The following is an 18794-nucleotide window of genomic DNA, read 5'->3' on the forward strand; positions in this document are numbered from 1 at the left end:
TTTACTTAGGTGAGATATTTTGAGAGGCACACGGTGCTATATCAAAATGGTGGTCTGTTTTTGTATGCAAACAAGGTTGGGTGTTATTGTGAACACTCTAATGGGGTTAATGTGCAGCGATGTAGGAGTGTTTTTTTTGTCTTACTAGCAAGGTTGTGAGTTAACATAGTCAGATTTGTTTTAGTGGGATCAATGTTTTTTTTTTGACAAACAGACTTAACGCTGACTTATTTGTCTTGCTTAATGCGCCTGATAGTTCAGTACGCCTTATGTATGACATATGTTTGAAAATAGATAATTCATTGACAATGCACCTTATAATCCTGTGCGCCCTATAGTGTGGAAAATATGGTATTTAAAGAACCCAGGACTCAAAGAGAAAATTGACTGATGTAAAGAGAGATCTATGCGGGATAACATTTGGCCATTGATGAAAAAATGGGAGATTTAGTAGTTTGTTATTTGTTACGTGTTTGGATACACTTTTCTATTTGGAGAAGTGTTTCCAGATTTCTATCCTAGAAATGCACATCAGTGTCATTTTTCATGATTTTTGATGGACAAAACTAGCATTTCAGTCAGGAAGACAGATGCTACTTGGGCAAAATTTTTAGGTTTCAGAAGATACCACATTGAATTTGTTTTGGTTTAACTTAGATTAAAGATTTGATTTTGTTTCTTATTATTGTATATCTAAAATGGTGAACAATTCCAATGCAATGATCTGGGGATTTTTTTTAGAAAGAATAAGCACAGCAAATCCCTTCTAAAGCAGAGGCTTAACATGCTTTGACAAGAATGACAGAATGTCTCCATAGATTAGCAGCACAGGGATCCTCCAGGCTCATAACATACCAGGTGCTAATATATTAGGGAGATAAAACCTGTTAAACGAAAAGATTTTAACGGTAACACGTTTTTTTAAGGACCAACCAATTTTAACGTTGTCTCCCTGGGTGTGAAATTTCTTTATAGATGCTGCTGACCTAGACAACAAACTGAGCAGAGGGTTGAACCTGATTCCATACAGTCCTGTCACCCTTCAGCGGACCCAACGAAGACGGCCTGTCCTGTTCGCTCCTGCCACTTTAGCCAAAACCATTATCCAGAAAATTCTTAACATGGGAGCAGCCATGGAATTTAACATCTGCAAACCAGGTCAGTTTCTGACAACAATCAGAAAACCAACAACTCATACTTTATTTCTCAAAAAACGCAGCATGTGCAGTGTAGAATAGATTTCTACTCTGGTTAAAGCTAACCTACTCTTCAATTAACTTTTAAGTCTCAACTTAAACCAGTGATCATATTTTTTTGATGTTTTTTGCATTTACACTTGTAGAAAACACGTTGAAAAAAATACTTGCTGTTGCGTACAGATGTAACGTACACCAGTACTGTATGCCTGTAGCATACAATGCAAAGATCTGCAGCAGTCAGTGACGGCCGAATTCTTCCCCTACCCCTATGGCTTCTCATCTACCCTTACATTTAGCCTTCCAAATGGAGTGTTATAGAAAAATAGCATCTTCTAATACGGACACTTGTGGCATACACTTATAGTGTACACTTGAAGTGAACTTTTGTAGCATATGCGTTTGATACCCACACAGGATACACAAGGGGCACAGACCCAGGGATGAAAAGATGCGGTGATAGAACGCAATGCCGGCTAGAAGGAGATCAGCTGTGTCTTTGCTACTTTAACACACATTCAAAAGCAGCTGTGAGCTGATGCCACCAAAGCTGTGAACTAGGCAGCACTTTATCTCATCATTTTAGTGTCTGTGTGGTTTTTAGTGTCTTGTTATCTCTATGGAATGTGATTTACGTCCCTCTCTCCCCCATTTGCGTTGAGCATGTACGTCTTACGGGGTGCGTTTGATTTGTTTTCTGGGGACACTTCATTCACAGTCAAGTAGGCATTTGTCTGTGCAAGTTGGAGGTTGGTCAGTTTGCAAAAGGACAAGAAAAACCAGAAATGATTCATACAGTTTTCTCAACACTGTTGTGATTGATTGTTCAAGATAAAACGGAATGCAACGGTAGAAGTGAAAAATGATAATAATAATTTATATTATAATTTTTATTAGAAAACGTAATAAAAAAAGAACAATGCAGGGAAGATTGTTAAAGAGGAAGATTGCAACCTAAAATCAGAAGAGGAGAAGAAGAGAAAGACAAAGGAGATGCTTTGGGACCATTAAGTGGGATTCAATGCCATATGTCAAAACCTGTAGCATACAATGGTGGCCCACACATGTAACATATAATGGTGGCCCACACATGTAGCATACAATGGTGGCACACACATAGCATTCCTTGTTGGCATGTACATGTAGCCAAGACTTATAGCATAATTGTGCATCACACACCTGTTTAGTTCTGTTTGACAATCAAACTGTCTTTAAATGACCATAGATAAAATGATGGCATTTCCAAGGGTTGTCCAGAATTTATAAGCCAAAACATGCAGGTTTTGTTAAGCAAGAGGAATGCCTTCTCATCTCCATTGTCTATTTGTTCTGTAAAGAGACTTCCTGTCTGCTTGATCCTGTTAATAAAATACGATTCCGTCACTACAATGTGTAGAAAGACAATACATGACTATGGGGCACCTCAAACTCTTTATGTCTGGTGTGACCACATTCATTGGATAGAATGGCTTTTTTGGTTTGAATTTTTAAATGACTTTGCAAACATATTAGTCCAACTTTCCATGTTACAACTGAAATATCAGGAGAAGTTCCTTGTGACAAATTTGGATAATCCAGTTTCTGAGACAAATGCAACTCAAGTATTCAGATTAGGCAGTAAACAGCCTTATCATGGATATGTTACAATGTTACCATGGAGACCGAGTGATGGCAGATGGCCAAACTGACTAACCATGATGACAGTGACCCAGATATTTGAGACACTCCTACAAATCAGGTAAATCCTTCCTTAGAGATTAACATCCTTAAATTATGGCAAACCATGTGCTCCTGGTACAAAAGTGTGTGTTCCTGCTGTCATAAGAAGCTGAACATCTGGCAAGCTAAGATGTGTGACTAAAGTTTCGTTTGAGTTCCTTTGGGTGAAAACCTCAGGTTTCTGTTCCTCATGGTAACAAATGAGTACAGTTCATTTTTGTGTGCTTGTGCAGATACCCTGTCCAAAGAGGAGTTTCATCTGAAACAGAACGTGGAGCCTTTCATTCACTACAAAGAAAAACAAGCGACATTTGAATGCATCACGAGAGAAAACATAGAGGCTGTTGCTGCCAAAGTAGGTGTATGCTTTGCCGCATCCAATCACATGCTATTTATATTTCTGCAGGTTTGTACCAACGGTTCAGCTTGCATAAACTTTTGAAGGGGGTTCTGAGGAAAGAAATTGTAAATCTTCCTTGAGCAATGTGCAGTTACAGACAAGTTCAAACTTGCAAACGCTCAAAGATTCTGCAAAGTAAGGAGGATTCACTGAATTCCAGTTTTAAAGCGGGTTTCCCTAGTTTAAATTTTTATCATCATCAATGTGCTAATTATAATTTTCACTAATAGTTTTTTTAATTTAGTAAAAGTGAGCGTAAAGCTGGAGAAGGTAATCTCATAAAAGCAAAAGTGACTTTTAATTCATGTACAACAGACGTTTTCCTCCAAACTTAACCAGATATAAAAAAGACATTGAGTGGTATATTAGACCTGCATAAAACAAACTGCTGCTTTTAAATCTTGAATGTGTTACCCTGTTTAGGAAATTTAGAAAGCCATGTCTTTTTTTTGGGTGAAAAATGTGTGCGAAACGCTGTGAACAAACGACCAACTTCTGCAGAAAAGTCACATCTTTCTTAGTTTGCAATTTGCAGTGCCATATCTGCCTCTTTCAGGTTGTTTTCTGTTCTTCATCAGGGGAAACACTGCCTGCTGGAGGCTGAGCTGAGCTGCGTCAAGGATCTCCTACGGAGAGATATCTATCCGATCATCATTTACGTCAAGATTAGTGAGAAAAATATCAAAAGGCTCAGGTAGGCTTATCCAAACTCATTATTTACACTTCAACAGAAAGTACACAGCTGCATGACACAATTTGCTTTTCAAATGCATCCTTTAACCTAAAGGTTCAAGCAGGAGGTGCCTCAAATGCTTCAGGATCAGTGTTTAGCTTGATATAATCTTGTTTTTTTTCATCCTCAGAATACAGCTTTTACACTAGTATGCCTTATTATAAATAAAATTCTCTCATCTCATCACTTGTGTAAGCAGGATCACCCTGCTTACAAAAACCACTTTGCTAAAAACAATGTCTGTAGACCCCTGCTGCAGAGCTTTGAAAGGATTTGTTCAGAGATAGATTTCCAAACGTTACGACAGTCACCACAGCAATGCTGCTTCCTTCCTGTTTCCTGTCCACACAGGAAGCTGCCTGTGCGTGTGGAGTCGGAGGAGGAGTTTCTGAGGTCATGTCGGGCTAAACAGAAAGAGCTGGAGGGCCTGCCTTGCCTCTACGCCACCCTGGAGCCCGAATCTTGGACGGGGACGGACGACCTGATCCGGGTCATCAAGGACCGAATCATGGAGGAGCAAAGGAAGACTGTCTGGGTTGAGCAGGATCTCCTGTAGTGGATGTGGCCCTAAGAACTATAAACTGTGTACACCAGTCATCATCTCATATTTATAGTCAGCCTTAGAAAAACATACACTCATAGACACTGATTTCTTTTTGAATAAATGCATTGTATATTTTGTAAATGTGTGTTTCAGATAAAACAAATAAAAAATGTAATAGCTTTAAATAACTTTTTTTTTTCCATCACAGGAAGCTGACAACTATTTTTGATCTTGATCAAAATCATACTACCCTCTAGTGGATGACGCCTAACTTTTTTATAGCTATGTGATTGTTTATCTTTTGGCTTATCTCGTTTGTGATCGCCACAGCAAATTAGCTTTCTCTGATTTGTGCAGGTGGTCAGGCAGAGAGTTTTTATTTTATATTTTTATTATTATTTTTCATAACTTGTCCTGTCCAACAGCTGAGCAAGCAGGTCAGAGCTTACAGAGCTTAAGGCCTCTTGTCTTAGTCAGATGTTACTGTAACAATAGGGGTTTATGAATCTTCAGACAAACGAAGTGTATATTTGTATAAACCCCTTTTGTATTTGAGGCTAAACTTTATTTATAATAATAATGTTTATGTGCATTCCTCGTTGGACCGAACGGAAAAAAAGAAGAAGAAAGTGAGAGTTGGAAAGTTAGACATTGGGGGTAAGGGGTTAAGATGGGGGAGATAGAGAGGGTGAGGGAGCAGTCGATAATATAGAGTCATAACATAAGAGTGTCATAAGTACTGTGTATTGCATGACTTAGTTCTCACATAAACACAGCTATACACACCAACAAATAGTATGCAAACAACCGTCAGACAATGACCTAGGAACAACCACCCTCACGCGCACCGGACCCCCACCACAGTGACGGACTTGGAGGACTAGACCCGGCGGAAGAATAGGAGAAACACAGAGTGTGCAGACACGTAGCCCTCGTCAGGACAGGAACCTCCCCCACCCCAAGGCACTCCAGGCCCAGACCCAATCTCCCAAACACACGAGATCTACACCGGTGCCCAGATGACAGGCACGCCACTGCCCGGGAGACATGAGCCCCCATCTGTCCCACCCCCAGAGGCAGGCTGTGACCATCCATGGCCAGTCCGCACTGCACACACAGGCAACCTGCCCGCCAGCCCCACCCAGCAGAAACTAGGGGAAGCGGCAGAAACCTCCCGACTCGGAAGGCAGACACCGGAATCCAGCAGAGGACCCAGACAGGGCCAGAGGACGGTGAGCCCGAAGACCAGGCTCCAGTTGCTGTGAGCAGCAATGGAAAAATTGAGGGGGGCCCTGGTGTGTCCAGAAAAGGGACCCTACCCGCTCCTTGGGGGATACGGTCCACCCAGCTCAGATCTTATGGACCCCTCAACACTTGTAAAAAGAGCTGCAAGGTTAGGGGCGCAGGAACCCAAGGGACACCACCAATGCCCCGTCAGCAGCCACTGGCCTGGTCCACCCAGTCTGGGGAGCAGGAGACAGGAAACAACGTGATCATTCCCCTTTTGCTGTGCGTTTGTGCGTACTAAAGAGGTGCATTTAAAATTGGTGGACTGGGCCATACAGAATCCTCCATTCTTCAACGGTGGAGTCTGATCGGCCAAACATGTCCACCACAGCCCTGGCTGCTCGGGGCTGCGCCTGACCTGGGTTGGGTGCCTGCATGTGTTCAGGGCTGGGCCTATGTCGCCTCTGGTTCTGGGGGTGGATTGGGGCTGTCCTGACTGGCCTGCCTGTTCCCCGGGTTCCTCCCGTCAGCTCAACCGGAGCTGGGGGAGGTTCCTGTAGCTAGACCCCCCCCCATCAGGCTTTATTTGCTTTAGACATGTAGGATTCATTGGTGAAAGCAACCACACATTTTAATTGCATTCCAATCTTAGTACATACACTACAGACTTAATATCAACATACACAAATACACTCAGGCAGAGGGTTTTTATGCCGAATGCCCTTCCTGACACAACCGTGAGTTTTCAAGGCACAGGGGAGACCCAGATGGGATCCAGATGAACTCAGGTTTCCTACATGTCATACTTACACCCAGCCAGCTACACTATCCAACTGGTTACAACATCAAAAATATTGAGCACTTAAATACTTTTGATCAAAGTCTCCATATTTCCATCATGTATGTTCTGTGAAAGAATAGAACTAACCTGAGATGGCATTCATGTTAGACATGAGAGGGGAGTGCAGGGCAGAAGTAACTCGCCACACTGAGTGGTATCCCACACTGCCAGCAAGACCAAAAGTGGTGACATCTGAGGGAAGGCAGCATTGGGAGCTGACAGACCCAATGCCATTATGGAGGCAGGACCTCCAGTTTTATCTTCAAACGACCCAATTTGAGCTCCAGATCGACAACAGAAAATGTTAAATAACTTTAAAGAAATGTTGTTTTTTTTTACCTATATTGGTTTAATACATTATTAAATGTCTTCTGTTCTAAAAACATCTAGGAATCCATTTAAAAGATGGAGCTGAGGGGATTGCATAGACTAGATAGCAATTTAGGCCGCCCCCTTCTAATGATTCCCGCATAAAAAGAACTCATCTCAAAATTTGTCATTTTCTGCTTTAATTAAGCCTTGTTACTGAAAATCTGGAAACAGCTGTGACACAGATGGGCCGCAGCACAAAACACCAGCATTAAACCATTGTGCAGACGGCCTGTCCTTTTCCTTCATAGACACGTGTGCATGTTCGTCTGGCCAGATGGGACAGAGGGAAGCTGCATAATCTCATCTGCACGGATAAGCGTGAACACATCATCTTGTAATTATTTACAATCACGCTTTGGAAAAATTATTGTACCGTCTCCAATTGGCATTAACTTGAGGCAAAGTAAATTGTAAAATTTGAACTAAAGTAAAATTAATACTGGTAAAGCAAATGTTCCAAATCATTCTAAAGGCACCAAGTAGACAATAATTTATGTGCAATTTCGGATTTTTTTTATACATTGAAGGGCTGCACACGGTGGTGGATTGCACTCTTGTCTCACAAAAAGTAGGCCCTGATTCAAATTCCAGCTGGGTCTTTTCTGTGTGCATGTTCTCCACCATTCCGAAACTGTCCCACTTGTGGGTGCACAAAGGCAAAAAATAAAATGGGCAAATCTGTATGGGGCACACAGGTGGCCCCACAAAATTTTGGGATTGTAGACCCTTCAATGTGCCCAAAAAATGAAAATGGCCTGTGACCCCAAAAGGTATTCTGTGGGTACAGGAAATAAACAAATGGATGGACGAATGAATGAGTGGACGGATGGATAAGCATTGAAATAAAATCTAGAAATTGGCCACTCACACAAAACTTGTTATTTGAGGTGAAATTACTAATAGAAAGCAGAGTTAATAGAAAATGTAACTCGTTACTTTTCATCTCAGTGTTGATAGATATAATGAAGAGATCAAGAAAACAGCATTTAATGCTGCATTTCTTGCTCTTGCTCTCACTGATAGTGGCATTTGGTTTTGCAGGTAAGCAAAATGAGGCTATAATCAGCACACGGTCTCTGCGGGAGGGGGGCGCTGAAACTGTCTACATAAATCATCTCAGACCGGAGACACGTTATGCTGGAGTTGACCCAGAAAAAGTGAATGTTTTCCTCTCTTCCGAGCTCTCGCTGCAGAGACCTCAGCCACCAATCTCGCGAGATTACGCGCGATCTTTGGAGAGGGGGGAAAAAAAAGAAGAGCGGCTCTCCGAGTCCGCTGCTCTCACAGACAGGTTCAGCTGACGCGGCGCGCATTGGAGACGGAGGTGAGGCTTTTCCGTTCCGTCTTATTAACACCACCTAACGGATCATCTTTACATTCGCGGGTTCTGTCATGTGGCGGCTGCGCGCGCCTCTCCGTGGTCATCGGCTTCAGTTCTGGTGACCAATGTGGCACCAACTCCTATTGAGTTCGCTAACAAATGACAGAAAGCAAAAAAGGCAGCCGGAATTGTGTTGGCGGCTCCATCTCCGGGGGGGTCCGCGGTTGTGAGGCTTTGCCCCCGCTCCCGGCGCCGCTCCCCTGTCAAAGGCCACATTGTGTCCGCTCTCCTGCGGACCGGACCGGACAGCTTGATTTCTCCTCTGGCCTCTCCCGGAGCTTCATCTGCTGCAGACGTGATGGTAAAATAAACTATTCCATTAAGTTCGTTATTTTTGACATTTGACAAAAATCCTGCACAAATGTAAAGACATACATATTTGTATTCAAAGGTGTGACTTGCAGTGGCGCCTCGAAGGGGGGCAATCTCCCTTCTGAAAAAAAAAAAAGTCCACCTTATTTGATCCTTTATATTAAAGAAAACCTTATATAGTTTCCTGTATAATAATACATATAATAAGATATAGATAATATATTTATTTATGTTTTCTTAAATGTATTTACAATATCTATATAAGAATTGTTAAAAAACAATTTAGGACATTTTAATGAATATACTCAGTAGTGCTGTGTGTGTCTATATATTAGGGCTCCAGAAAACTTGCGATATGCGATATGAGTTAATAATAATGCGATAACGATATAATTTGCGGTATATAAACAAATAGCGAAACAACCAAAAACATCATTTCTATTTCATTGCAACAGTTTAAGAATTATGCTCCAAATGACCCTCGTCGACATAGGAGGGGAACATCTAACATAAAAGGGCTCCACCTGATTGGTCAACAGCGTTAAAGGGTCTATCCGATTGGTCAAATGCATAAAGGGATTTATTTGATTCGTTAAATAATTCAAGCTGCCATAAGATTGTTGAGGCACATTTAAGGCAACCATTTATTGCACTTTTTTCTGTCTTTTGCATTATGCTTAATGCACAGCCTGATTTTGCGATAACGATAAATTTGCGGTATATTGTGCAAGCCTTATATATATGTGTGTGTGTGTGTTTGTGTGTGTGGGTGTGTGTGTGTGTAGCTTTTTTATAGTCAATGAAATAATCTTGAACAGAAAAACAATCAAAAAATACATATTATGGTATACCTCTTGTACTTAACCCATACTACCTTTAGGGGGAAATAAATGCACATTCTATCCAAAAGCCATAGAAGAAAAAAATAAGTGGTACTAGAAACAAGCCAATACCCATCAAATCACTTAATTTTCCTAATTAAGTTGAGAAAAACAGGTTTTTTTTTTACTTTTAATTTATGCGACAAACTCTGTTTGTTTTCCATGGAAAGTTACTAAAATAGTTAAATAACCTAAACCCCTTTTCAAAAGAGTGCTGCTCGTTTCTAAAATACTTTTTTGAGGGCTTTGACTTCCTGCTCCAATATAGTTTTATTTATGGGCTGATGTTTATTTTTATGATTTGTAAAAAAAATGGGTTTTTGCTGAGAAGGAAATTCTTAAATGTGTGTTTCTCAGATTTCAGATGAGTGTGCTGAGCTGTGTGTGTGTGTGGGGGGGGGGGTTAGGTGGCACCACCACACCTTTGGTGTGTCTCTGAATAGACCTGCCCCCACCTATCCCTGATGAAGATGACCTATAGGTGCCATAGGCCAGTGTTTTTCAACCTGAATAAATCGCAAGGCACACCAGCAACCAAAAGCAAAAGTCTAGTCTGTATTGAAGCACAGTCCTTTAATGATCTCTCATGTATTTTATTGTAAAAAGCTGGAAGTTGCAGCTGTTTTTCCTAAAAGTTGCAATAAAAGTTACGATAGTTTTCAGTAATAATTTCCAGCTAAATGAGTTAAAAGCAGCTGTTTCAGTTAGAAAGATGACTTGGACCAAACACTGGTATCTCCGGCTGTTCAGAATTCATTTGTCCTCCAACACGAACCTTGAGAACTAAACTGTATATCTGCTGTCGTCGAGAAGAACTGTTCGATTTTTGTGTTTGGTGTTTTTCATGAATGTTAACAGTGGCGCAGTCAGAGACGTTGTCACATGAACCCAATGCATCATGGGAGATGTAGTGAAAACCGGTGGTGCTAAAGCCAGACCGGCTCACGTCTTTAAGTTGAATTATTTTATATATTTTTTTACACTGTCTGACATCGGCTCCTGTGGGAAGCTACACCACTAAACACGATTGTCAGCTGTTATTTTTGTTGTAACTGAAAGACTTTGAGCCATGTCGGCACCAGGAAATGGGGACGTAACCACTTCTTATTGGTTAGGCTGATGAAGTTTTGATAAAGCCTCCAAGCATGATTGGTGGAGACAGTTTAAGGGGTCGGACTTTCCCAAAAACAGCGTTGTCAGCTAAAGTTGCAGCTGAATTGCGTTTCAGTCATTTTTATCATTGCCTTGAATAGAAATCAAATAAACACAAAGAAAAAGTTTTTATGAACATTCATATTCCAAAATACTCTGTATTACACCGGTTCCTTTTTGGATGAACACAGAGCTGATATCCAGGCGATGGTAAATGTTTTTAGACTAGTGAAAGTGAGTAACTTCTCACGGCACACCTGACCGTCTCCCACGGCAAAGGAGCTATTGACTGAAAATACGATCTGGACAGACTGACCCCTCCCCTTCACGTTCCAAACAGGAAGTACCCGCTGGCTCCAAGAAGGCAAAATCCCATAGACGTCTATAGAGAGATAAACAGCCATTACTCTGTCATTGTTTTCATCAGAATACCCATTCTCACTCTGATACATTTTTCTTAAAAATTTCTTGCTAATCCTGTTTTTTTCATGCTATTTTTTCTTTATTGCAAGTTATTCAATGTATAAACTGACCAATCAGATGTCTCAGTCAAAGCATGTGGTTTCTGGTGGCCCCCACCTCGAACGTTTAATTGATTCTCTTGAGCCAGGGGTGTGGACTTTAAACAAGCTTACTTCTGACAGTAGTTGCCCTACAAACGTTGACCCAGACCGACTTGGACCAACACCAGTCGACTGGCTCTAATGGCGGTTCCCGTATTGGTGAAAAACGGACTGTATTGGCTTAATTTCACTGAGCTTAGGCGTTTTCTGTGGGGGACGTAACAACCGGCTGGGTCCAGTTCTCTAAATACGGTCTATGCACAGAACACTGGTTGAAAAACACTGCTATAGGCAACCTGGAGATTTCTGCTTTCATGAAAAAAGGCCAATTTATTTGAATTGAATATTACTTTTTTCAATATCTTTATGACCCTGTGATACTGTCATAAATATATTAGATTCATAATTTAATTATTAACATAATCACATGTTAAGCAGACAGAAAATCCAGGAAATCAAATGTGATGTACGTTTTTCTTCAGGAACTTGCAGAATGGACTGTTTTAAACAAGCAGGACTTCTGCCGTTCTATTAAACACATATTACTTTAAAGTGTAGTCCAGCTGGAGTATAATGAAATGCACACAGGGAGGAACCCACGAGCGTCTCAGAGCTGCCTCAAGCCTTCCAAGTACTTCAGTAAATGCTGTTTGACTCGATTTCTGGCAGAGAAACTCTTCGCTTTTTCCCAGTGATGACGAACCCGATATGAAGCAGGAGAGCAATTAATCTGTTCGTGTGCAGACAGGAAGAGGAGCAGCCTGCTGACTTTTCAGGGTGTTTTCCATGTCAATGACTCTCTCTTTGCTGCAGGAATAGGCAAAACAACACAAGTGCTCAAATACAAAATGTAAAATTTTAAGTTCAATTTTCTTTATATGTGTCCTCTATCATAAGAAAAATCCTACAAGAACATGTTAAAAACACACTTTTTATCAGAGTGGGTCTTTAATCTAAGCATTTTACTCACCCAGACAGTTTTTAACAGCTTTTTTTTATACACAGACAATCCCAGCAATAATAAGTAGGTGTGTAACATTTTAAACTGGCTGTAGTTCAAATCCATCCTTTATACGAAGTGGCTTTTACTATCTCAGGAGTGCTCTGTGTTGATGCAGTGTTCCATAACTCAGCATTGGGCTTGTTGTGTGCTGAGCCCCTTAACGTTGAGATATTTCACGGCCATTCGTGATTTAACTGCTTGGAGACTAGAAGTAAGTCAACTCTGGAAAAAAAAAAAATCTTCGAGGTTATAAATTTGGCCCTAGAGAAGTGTCCTGCTGACTTTTTCCACCCCAGCAGAAGTTCTTCTTTTGGGTCAGTGGGGTTAACACACACACAAAAATGCATTCATGTAATAATAAATGTTAAAGACTAAATACATTTTTCACCTGATCTGAGGTGCGATACAAACCAAGTGTCCTCTGTGTGTGTGCAGGTTTGAAGTCCAGGTGGGAGCTTTGTGAAGACCGCCTTGTTCAGGTCCTGCGGTAAACGGGCTGCATGATACATCTGAGCCTTATATAGACTTATCTTGTATCTACTTCATGGTACGATGGAGCTCCTGGACCTTGCCTCTGTTTCCATGGTAACCCTGTAGCAAAAGATCCGAGCCTGTTGTCCTGGCAGCCACATGAAGAAAAGTTTCAATTTGTTGCCATGACAGTGCTGTGGAGACGCCTCGTAAAGTCGTAAACTCGTTGCTATGGTGATTCTGTAGCAAGCAAACCGTCACCATGGGAACGTCTAGGATGTTTCGCTTCTTTGTGATCTTGGGATCAGCTTTCATGATCCTCCTGATCATCATCTATTGGGATGACGTGAGCGCGCCCCATCAGTATCTGCACACTCCAGTATCTCCAGGCCCTAAGGTCGCACATCCGCCCCCCAAACCAAGGCCCCACACTTCCCGGACCCCATCCTTTCTATCCGACATTGATGCTTTTGTCAACCAGTTCCTGGAGCCAGGCACTGGGGAGCCCACTGACACCGCTCCGGCTGACACAAGCAACCAATCCGAGAAGGCGGAGGAGCGCTACATCCCGCGGAGGGAGTGGAAGATTCACCTGAGTCCAGTCGCAGCAGAGCTTCGAGAGAGACAGGTGAACTTGATTCATCCCTGTGTAAATGATTACTGTTGACCAGCTTGATATTTAGTTCTTAAAAACATAGATTTTAGTTACTGAAGGCAGAATCTGACTCGGTACATGTGAAAGTTTTAAATGCAGTTGCTAATAAAATGTTTTAAACTGTAAAAAAAAAAAACAGGAGCAGAGACGGAGGCTGCTACAAGAAGTGTGTGCTAACGAGAGCGTGGCGTTTCCTGGCAAAAACCGTTCATTTGATGAAATCCCCAACAAGGAGCTAGATCACCTGATTGTGGATGACAGGCATGGCATCATCTACTGCTACGTTCCAAAGGTAGGACACCTTTACTGCTGTACGACTAATGCTACAGTCACAAATTTAACTGCCCCCACGCCGTAGGGAGGTTCGGCTGAATCTTCAAGATTTCATGCCGCAGACCGATTTTAAATTTTTAATTTTTTTTAAATTGTTGGTGTGGTCATGAAGGACCAACCATGCCTCCCAAGAAACCAGCAATGGCAAAGACCCAGCACCTAAGAAAAGGAAGGTCATCAGATGAAGAGCATCAATGCATTAATGCCGTTCCCCCATTTAAATGCAGTACCCACGTTGACCAGGATTGGCAGGTTGACGTCTGGTCATCGCTGGGCCCTTGGCCCATCTCGACAGCCCTCGTCGAGTGCCCCTCGCTGCTACCATCCAATTTCTAAAAATTGGACGATGACAATGGGATGGGGGCTGGAGGGGGCAATCTGAAATTGGTTGATCATCAGATGATTTTGGGGACCTTGGAGACCCTCCAATCAGACAATTATAACCTTGCTGCCTTCCTGCCACCCGCCTGTCACTGGACTGCCACCACGTGACCTCGTAATATTCCCAGGCGGCTACTGACCGATGGCAAAAAGATCGTCTGCTCTCCATAAAATGTTACCTTTCTCTTAAAAACCTCAGCGGCCACCGAGGCGTGTAAAAATGCGACTGCCGCCTCCCGATTACAAATACTGCCACCTGCCAAATTTGCTGAAAAACATGCATTTAGGTTGCAGCACATTGGCATTCTGGGAAATGTGACCATAGTCTTTGGATTAGCTGTGAATACTTTGTTTGCATTGAAAAATATAGCAAAAAATACCATCACAAATTTTTTTTTCTTCTAACAATTTGACTTTTAAACTTGTTTAAAAACATAAATATTTGGAGGCAGGTGCAATACAAAAATGTTTGGTTCCCTTTATGAAAAACTCCAGGTGGCGTGCAGCAACTGGAAACGCATCATGATAGTCCTCAGCGAGAGCCTGTTGACAGACGGCGTTCCTCAGAGAGACCCGTTGGCGATTCCCAGGGAGCTGGTGCACAACAGCAGCATGCACTTCACCTTCAACAAGTTCTGGAAACGTTACGCCAAGCTCGCACGCCACCTCATGAAGGTCCGTAGATGTTTGTTTGTCAAATGTGTTTTTTGGTCATTTTTGTGACACAAAGCTCTCCTGTTTATTCCACTTTCATTGCCGTGTGAGATTTTCATTTCTTAAATCCAACATAAATATTGATTCAGTACATCATGCTGCAGATAATAGTTTTAATTTTTACTCAAAACCTATAATGAGAAAAATTCTTTCAGACAGCAGAAAATTATTTCGCTAAAAATACCTCATTTTGCTTTTGTAGAAATATACACAAAGAATGTGGTAAAGAAGAGTTTGCCTCAACTTAATGGTGTCTTCATATGGAATGACTTAATGGGTTTTTGTGTTTACATGTAACAAAACAAACAATTATAAAAAATACACAGGTGTATTTTTGGGGAGTTTTATTGATTTAATTTGCAAAATTTGTTTTAAACAAAAGTCTCCTAAACTGGAGATGTTGCAGTTCAGCTCATAACCACTAGGATGTTCAGGAGCAAGTCGGTTTCTACTCACTTGGATTTCAAAATAAGAGAAACATCTCATGTTAGATGTTTGAGATAAATGCAGGGAAGCAGATTGACATGTTTTGGGCATGTTGAGAGGAAAAACACTGATGATGATGGTTAAAGGACGATGAGGTTGGAGCTGCCTGGAAAGAAGCCTAAGGGAAAAGCAAAGAGGAGGATCATAGATGAAATAAAGGAGGACATGAGGATGCACAAGAGAGAGCTTGGAACCAGAAAACGGAGAGTTAATAACATCTCAGCAAAGATAATGTAATTTCTTTTCATGCTGACAAAACCTTAGCTATAAGAAGTTTAAAAGTGTTGCTGACTTGAACGACTTGAAGCTCCAATTTGAGCTTCAGCAGCTCAAGTAGGAAGAGAGTGACGATGGAAATCCAGGGACAAAGAAGACTGAAGTTCAGACATGAAAATCCAAAAGGGGAGGCATGCAAACCGAAAGCCTGTGATCCTGAGGCAGAACTGGGACAACCCTGAGGCGGGCAGACCGAATAGTAAACGGGGACAGAAACTGGTGAAAAAGAGACAATCAGAAGCTCTAAATGCTGGAACGTGAGCTAAAGCACAGGAAGCTGGCAGAGAAGGTGAGAAAAAGAAATAGAAAGCCTACCACAGATCACCACAGATGTGACCCCTGAAAGGAGTAGCTGAAAGACAATGAAGAAAGTAGAAATAAACATGAATGTTGATGATTGACATCCACAGACAACCTTGACATTTAAAAAAAATTTTGTTTAGGACCCACTCCAATTATCTTTTGAGCTATCCTAAAAGTGTTCCCAGTGGTCTTTTAATTATGATTATTAATTATTTAATTATGATTTTTAACCAAAATTAACAAACCTGTGTTGCTTTTTAGGACATAGTTTCTGCAGAGTGGCAGGAGTTTATTAGAAAATTGCTTCTGAGTCGTGGTGTCGATGTGAAGCAACCCCACCAACCTTTTCCTCCGCTTTGCTGAGAGCTCGGAGCAGGGAGCTTCCACCCAGCATTTTTTCTACGTCACAAATATGTTCTTTTTCTGACAGCAGGTTTTCGCCTGCTCCTGATTCACAACAATCTAAATCAGGAAATAGTCAGAAATGCTATTTTAAGCTGAATTTTCTTTGTATATGTCCTCCATCATCAGAAAAATACCAATAGAAAAACACCAAATACAGCCTTTTCATTGGAGTGGATCTTTAAAGCAATAAGACATCTTGATTCTAGTAGAAATGTTCCCTGACAAATGTTGCTGAGGGGTGCGGTTTTTGATTGAAGTTAGTTTGGGCTGCACAGTTTTCATGTAGCTCTGCGTCTTCGCTCCGTCCGGGTTGAAGAATATCGCATTGTCTGCTTTTGTCTGAAGCAGAGGAGTCCATATGTGGATTTTTACTTCAACATCTTCGCGCATTCTCTTTGTTTGTTTGTGAAAAACTTGTTTGCATGATAATATTAATGTGCATTTGTGTGTTAACCATAACAGTGCAGGAAATTAGAGGATTATCTTAAAGACAGCAGCTTCTGAAACGCTTAAAAAACTGACATTTCAAACCTGATGTGACCACTTTGATTAATTAGATAAAAGTCTGTCACTGCTTTCCCTTATTGGCTGTTTTTCAGACTTTTTTAAACTATAATGTAAAACATCTCATTTAAATTGTTACAGTTGGATGTAATTTTTCCAAATCTGTTCTTTGTTTTTTGAAGGTGAAGCTGAAGAAGTACACCAAGTTCCTGTTCGTGCGGGACCCCTTTGTACGTCTTATCTCTGCCTACAGGAATAAATTCGAGATGCCCAATGAGGACTTCTACCGCCGCTTTGGGCAGGTGATGCTGCGTCGCTACGGCAACCAGCCCACTCCCCCTGCCTCCGTGGACCAGGCGTTCTCTCTGGGCATCCACCCGTCATTCTCCCACTTCATCCAGTACCTCCTGGATCCTCAGACGGAGACGGCCATGCCTTTTAACGAACACTGGCGCCAAGTCTACCGGCTCTGTCACCCGTGCCAAATCCAGTACGACTTTGTGGGCCATTTGGAGACGGCGGAGGAGGACGCCGAGCACCTCCTGCGCCTGCTGCGAGTAGACGATGTGGTGGAGTTCCCCACCTCCAGCAGGAACCTGACATCCAGCAGCTGGGAGTCAGACTGGTTCAGCATGGTTCCTGCGGAGACCCGGAGAGAACTCTACAAGCTCTACGAGCCGGACTTCAGGCTCTTTGGCTACGACAGGCCGGACTCCCTCCTCAACGAGTGAAATCCAGACTTTTTTGTAGGAATCCTTCCACACTTTCAGCCACAGAAAACATGCTGACAATGCTTTGTCACAAAAGCAGAAGCACACCAATTAGGGCAAACGTGTTCCTGAAGACGGACCTTCAGTGGGATCACATGTCATGGTCATAGAATGTTGATGGCACAAGACGGCTTTTACCTCTCTTCTTGCACAGAAACAGGAAGTGCGGACAGTCAGACCAAACCACCAACATAGATTAGCTTGCAGATGTAGTTGAACTGTTATTACTAGATGTCAGATAATGTATTTCATATTGTTAAGTGCAATGTTCTTAGCATGAAAACGACATTATTTTTGCCCAGATTGGAAGACCATGTTTACACTCACCTAAGACCAAAATACTTCTTTATTTATTTGATTTTTTTGATTTTATGTTGAATAGATTTGATGCATTTGTCTACTTTCAGAGCCACAATGTAGCCTCTGCATAAAGAAGCACAGCAGCTCCTGCAGGCAGCACAAAAGGCTGAGGACCTGGATTTACCTCAGCGTGGGTTCCACAAGCTAACCTGAAGCCTTTGGGTTTCGACATCTAAATCTTTAAAGGGAATCTTGCAAAGCGCATATTTACTGACCATGCATCACTCCAGAAGATTTGAGCTGATTTTTATTTAGCATTTAGTAAAGGGGACTGCAGGAATTTGAACCGCTGAGGACAGTGCCTTTGGTTGCAAAAGTTTACACAGCGATAAAATTACAAGTATTTTTATAGTTCTTCATTATTACTATTTGACACATTGAGATGTTTGTTGGAGGTGCTAGGAGGACATTTCTTTGGGACCAATATGAAACTGAGCAGAACTCCATGTGACCTACACTTGATGTATGTTTTGTGCTCCGTGAACGTTTATAATGAGCCATTGTCCGCTAACATACGTGCTCTACGCCTCCTCATTGGTGGACATGATGTTTGTGTCATCTCTAGGTCTTTGGCTTCTTCAGTTTTGGATCGCGGAGGAGCATTCCGGTCGATCCGCACCTCCTCATTGTTTGTGTGAGCATCCACATTTGTTTTTGCTGTTTTTCTGTGCCAACAGAGTCCAAACGGAAGCAGATTTCTTATTGTGACAACTGAGAATAAAACCTTTGTACATGCTGCTGGTGCAGAGCGGAGAATCCTGAGTCTTCATTCAGATGCAACCTGTTGCCGTGGCAACAGCCTCTCATAAAAG

At 41.9% G+C, this 18794-nt stretch overlaps 2 protein-coding genes across 3 annotated transcripts in view; both read left to right on the forward strand.

Moving 5' to 3' along the window:
• card11 (caspase recruitment domain family, member 11) overlaps positions 1 to 4780 on the forward strand; it is a 29554-nt gene extending 24774 nt beyond the window's left edge. The window contains exons 22-25 of the mRNA XM_011478466.4: positions 976 to 1158; positions 3149 to 3270; positions 3894 to 4009; positions 4400 to 4780. Of these exons, the coding sequence (XP_011476768.1) occupies positions 976 to 1158; positions 3149 to 3270; positions 3894 to 4009; positions 4400 to 4604 (626 nt within the window). The 3' untranslated portion in view covers positions 4605 to 4780. The remainder of the gene's footprint in view (positions 1 to 975; positions 1159 to 3148; positions 3271 to 3893; positions 4010 to 4399) is intronic.
• Positions 4781 to 8166: 3386 nt separating this feature from the next.
• On the forward strand, positions 8167 to 18738 carry chst12a (carbohydrate (chondroitin 4) sulfotransferase 12a). Of its 2 annotated transcripts, none has more exons than XM_023957731.2 (5): positions 8167 to 8356; positions 12760 to 13423; positions 13590 to 13742; positions 14660 to 14839; positions 17035 to 18738. In XM_023957731.2, exons 2-5 carry the CDS (start codon positions 13058 to 13060, stop codon positions 17581 to 17583), a joined length of 1248 nt encoding a protein of 415 aa, XP_023813499.1. In that variant the 5' UTR covers positions 8167 to 8356; positions 12760 to 13057; the 3' UTR covers positions 17584 to 18738. The 2 variants fall into 2 exon arrangements, with proteins under 2 accessions (XP_023813499.1, XP_023813498.1); XM_023957730.2 differs by having other exon boundaries at positions 8248 to 8714.
• Positions 18739 to 18794: the final 56 nt, after the last annotated feature.

Source organism: Oryzias latipes, chromosome 8 (assembly GCF_053564925.1).
Source record: "Oryzias latipes strain Hd-rR chromosome 8, Olatipes_Hd-rR_3.1".
Lineage (NCBI taxonomy): Eukaryota > Metazoa > Chordata > Actinopteri > Beloniformes > Adrianichthyidae > Oryzias > Oryzias latipes.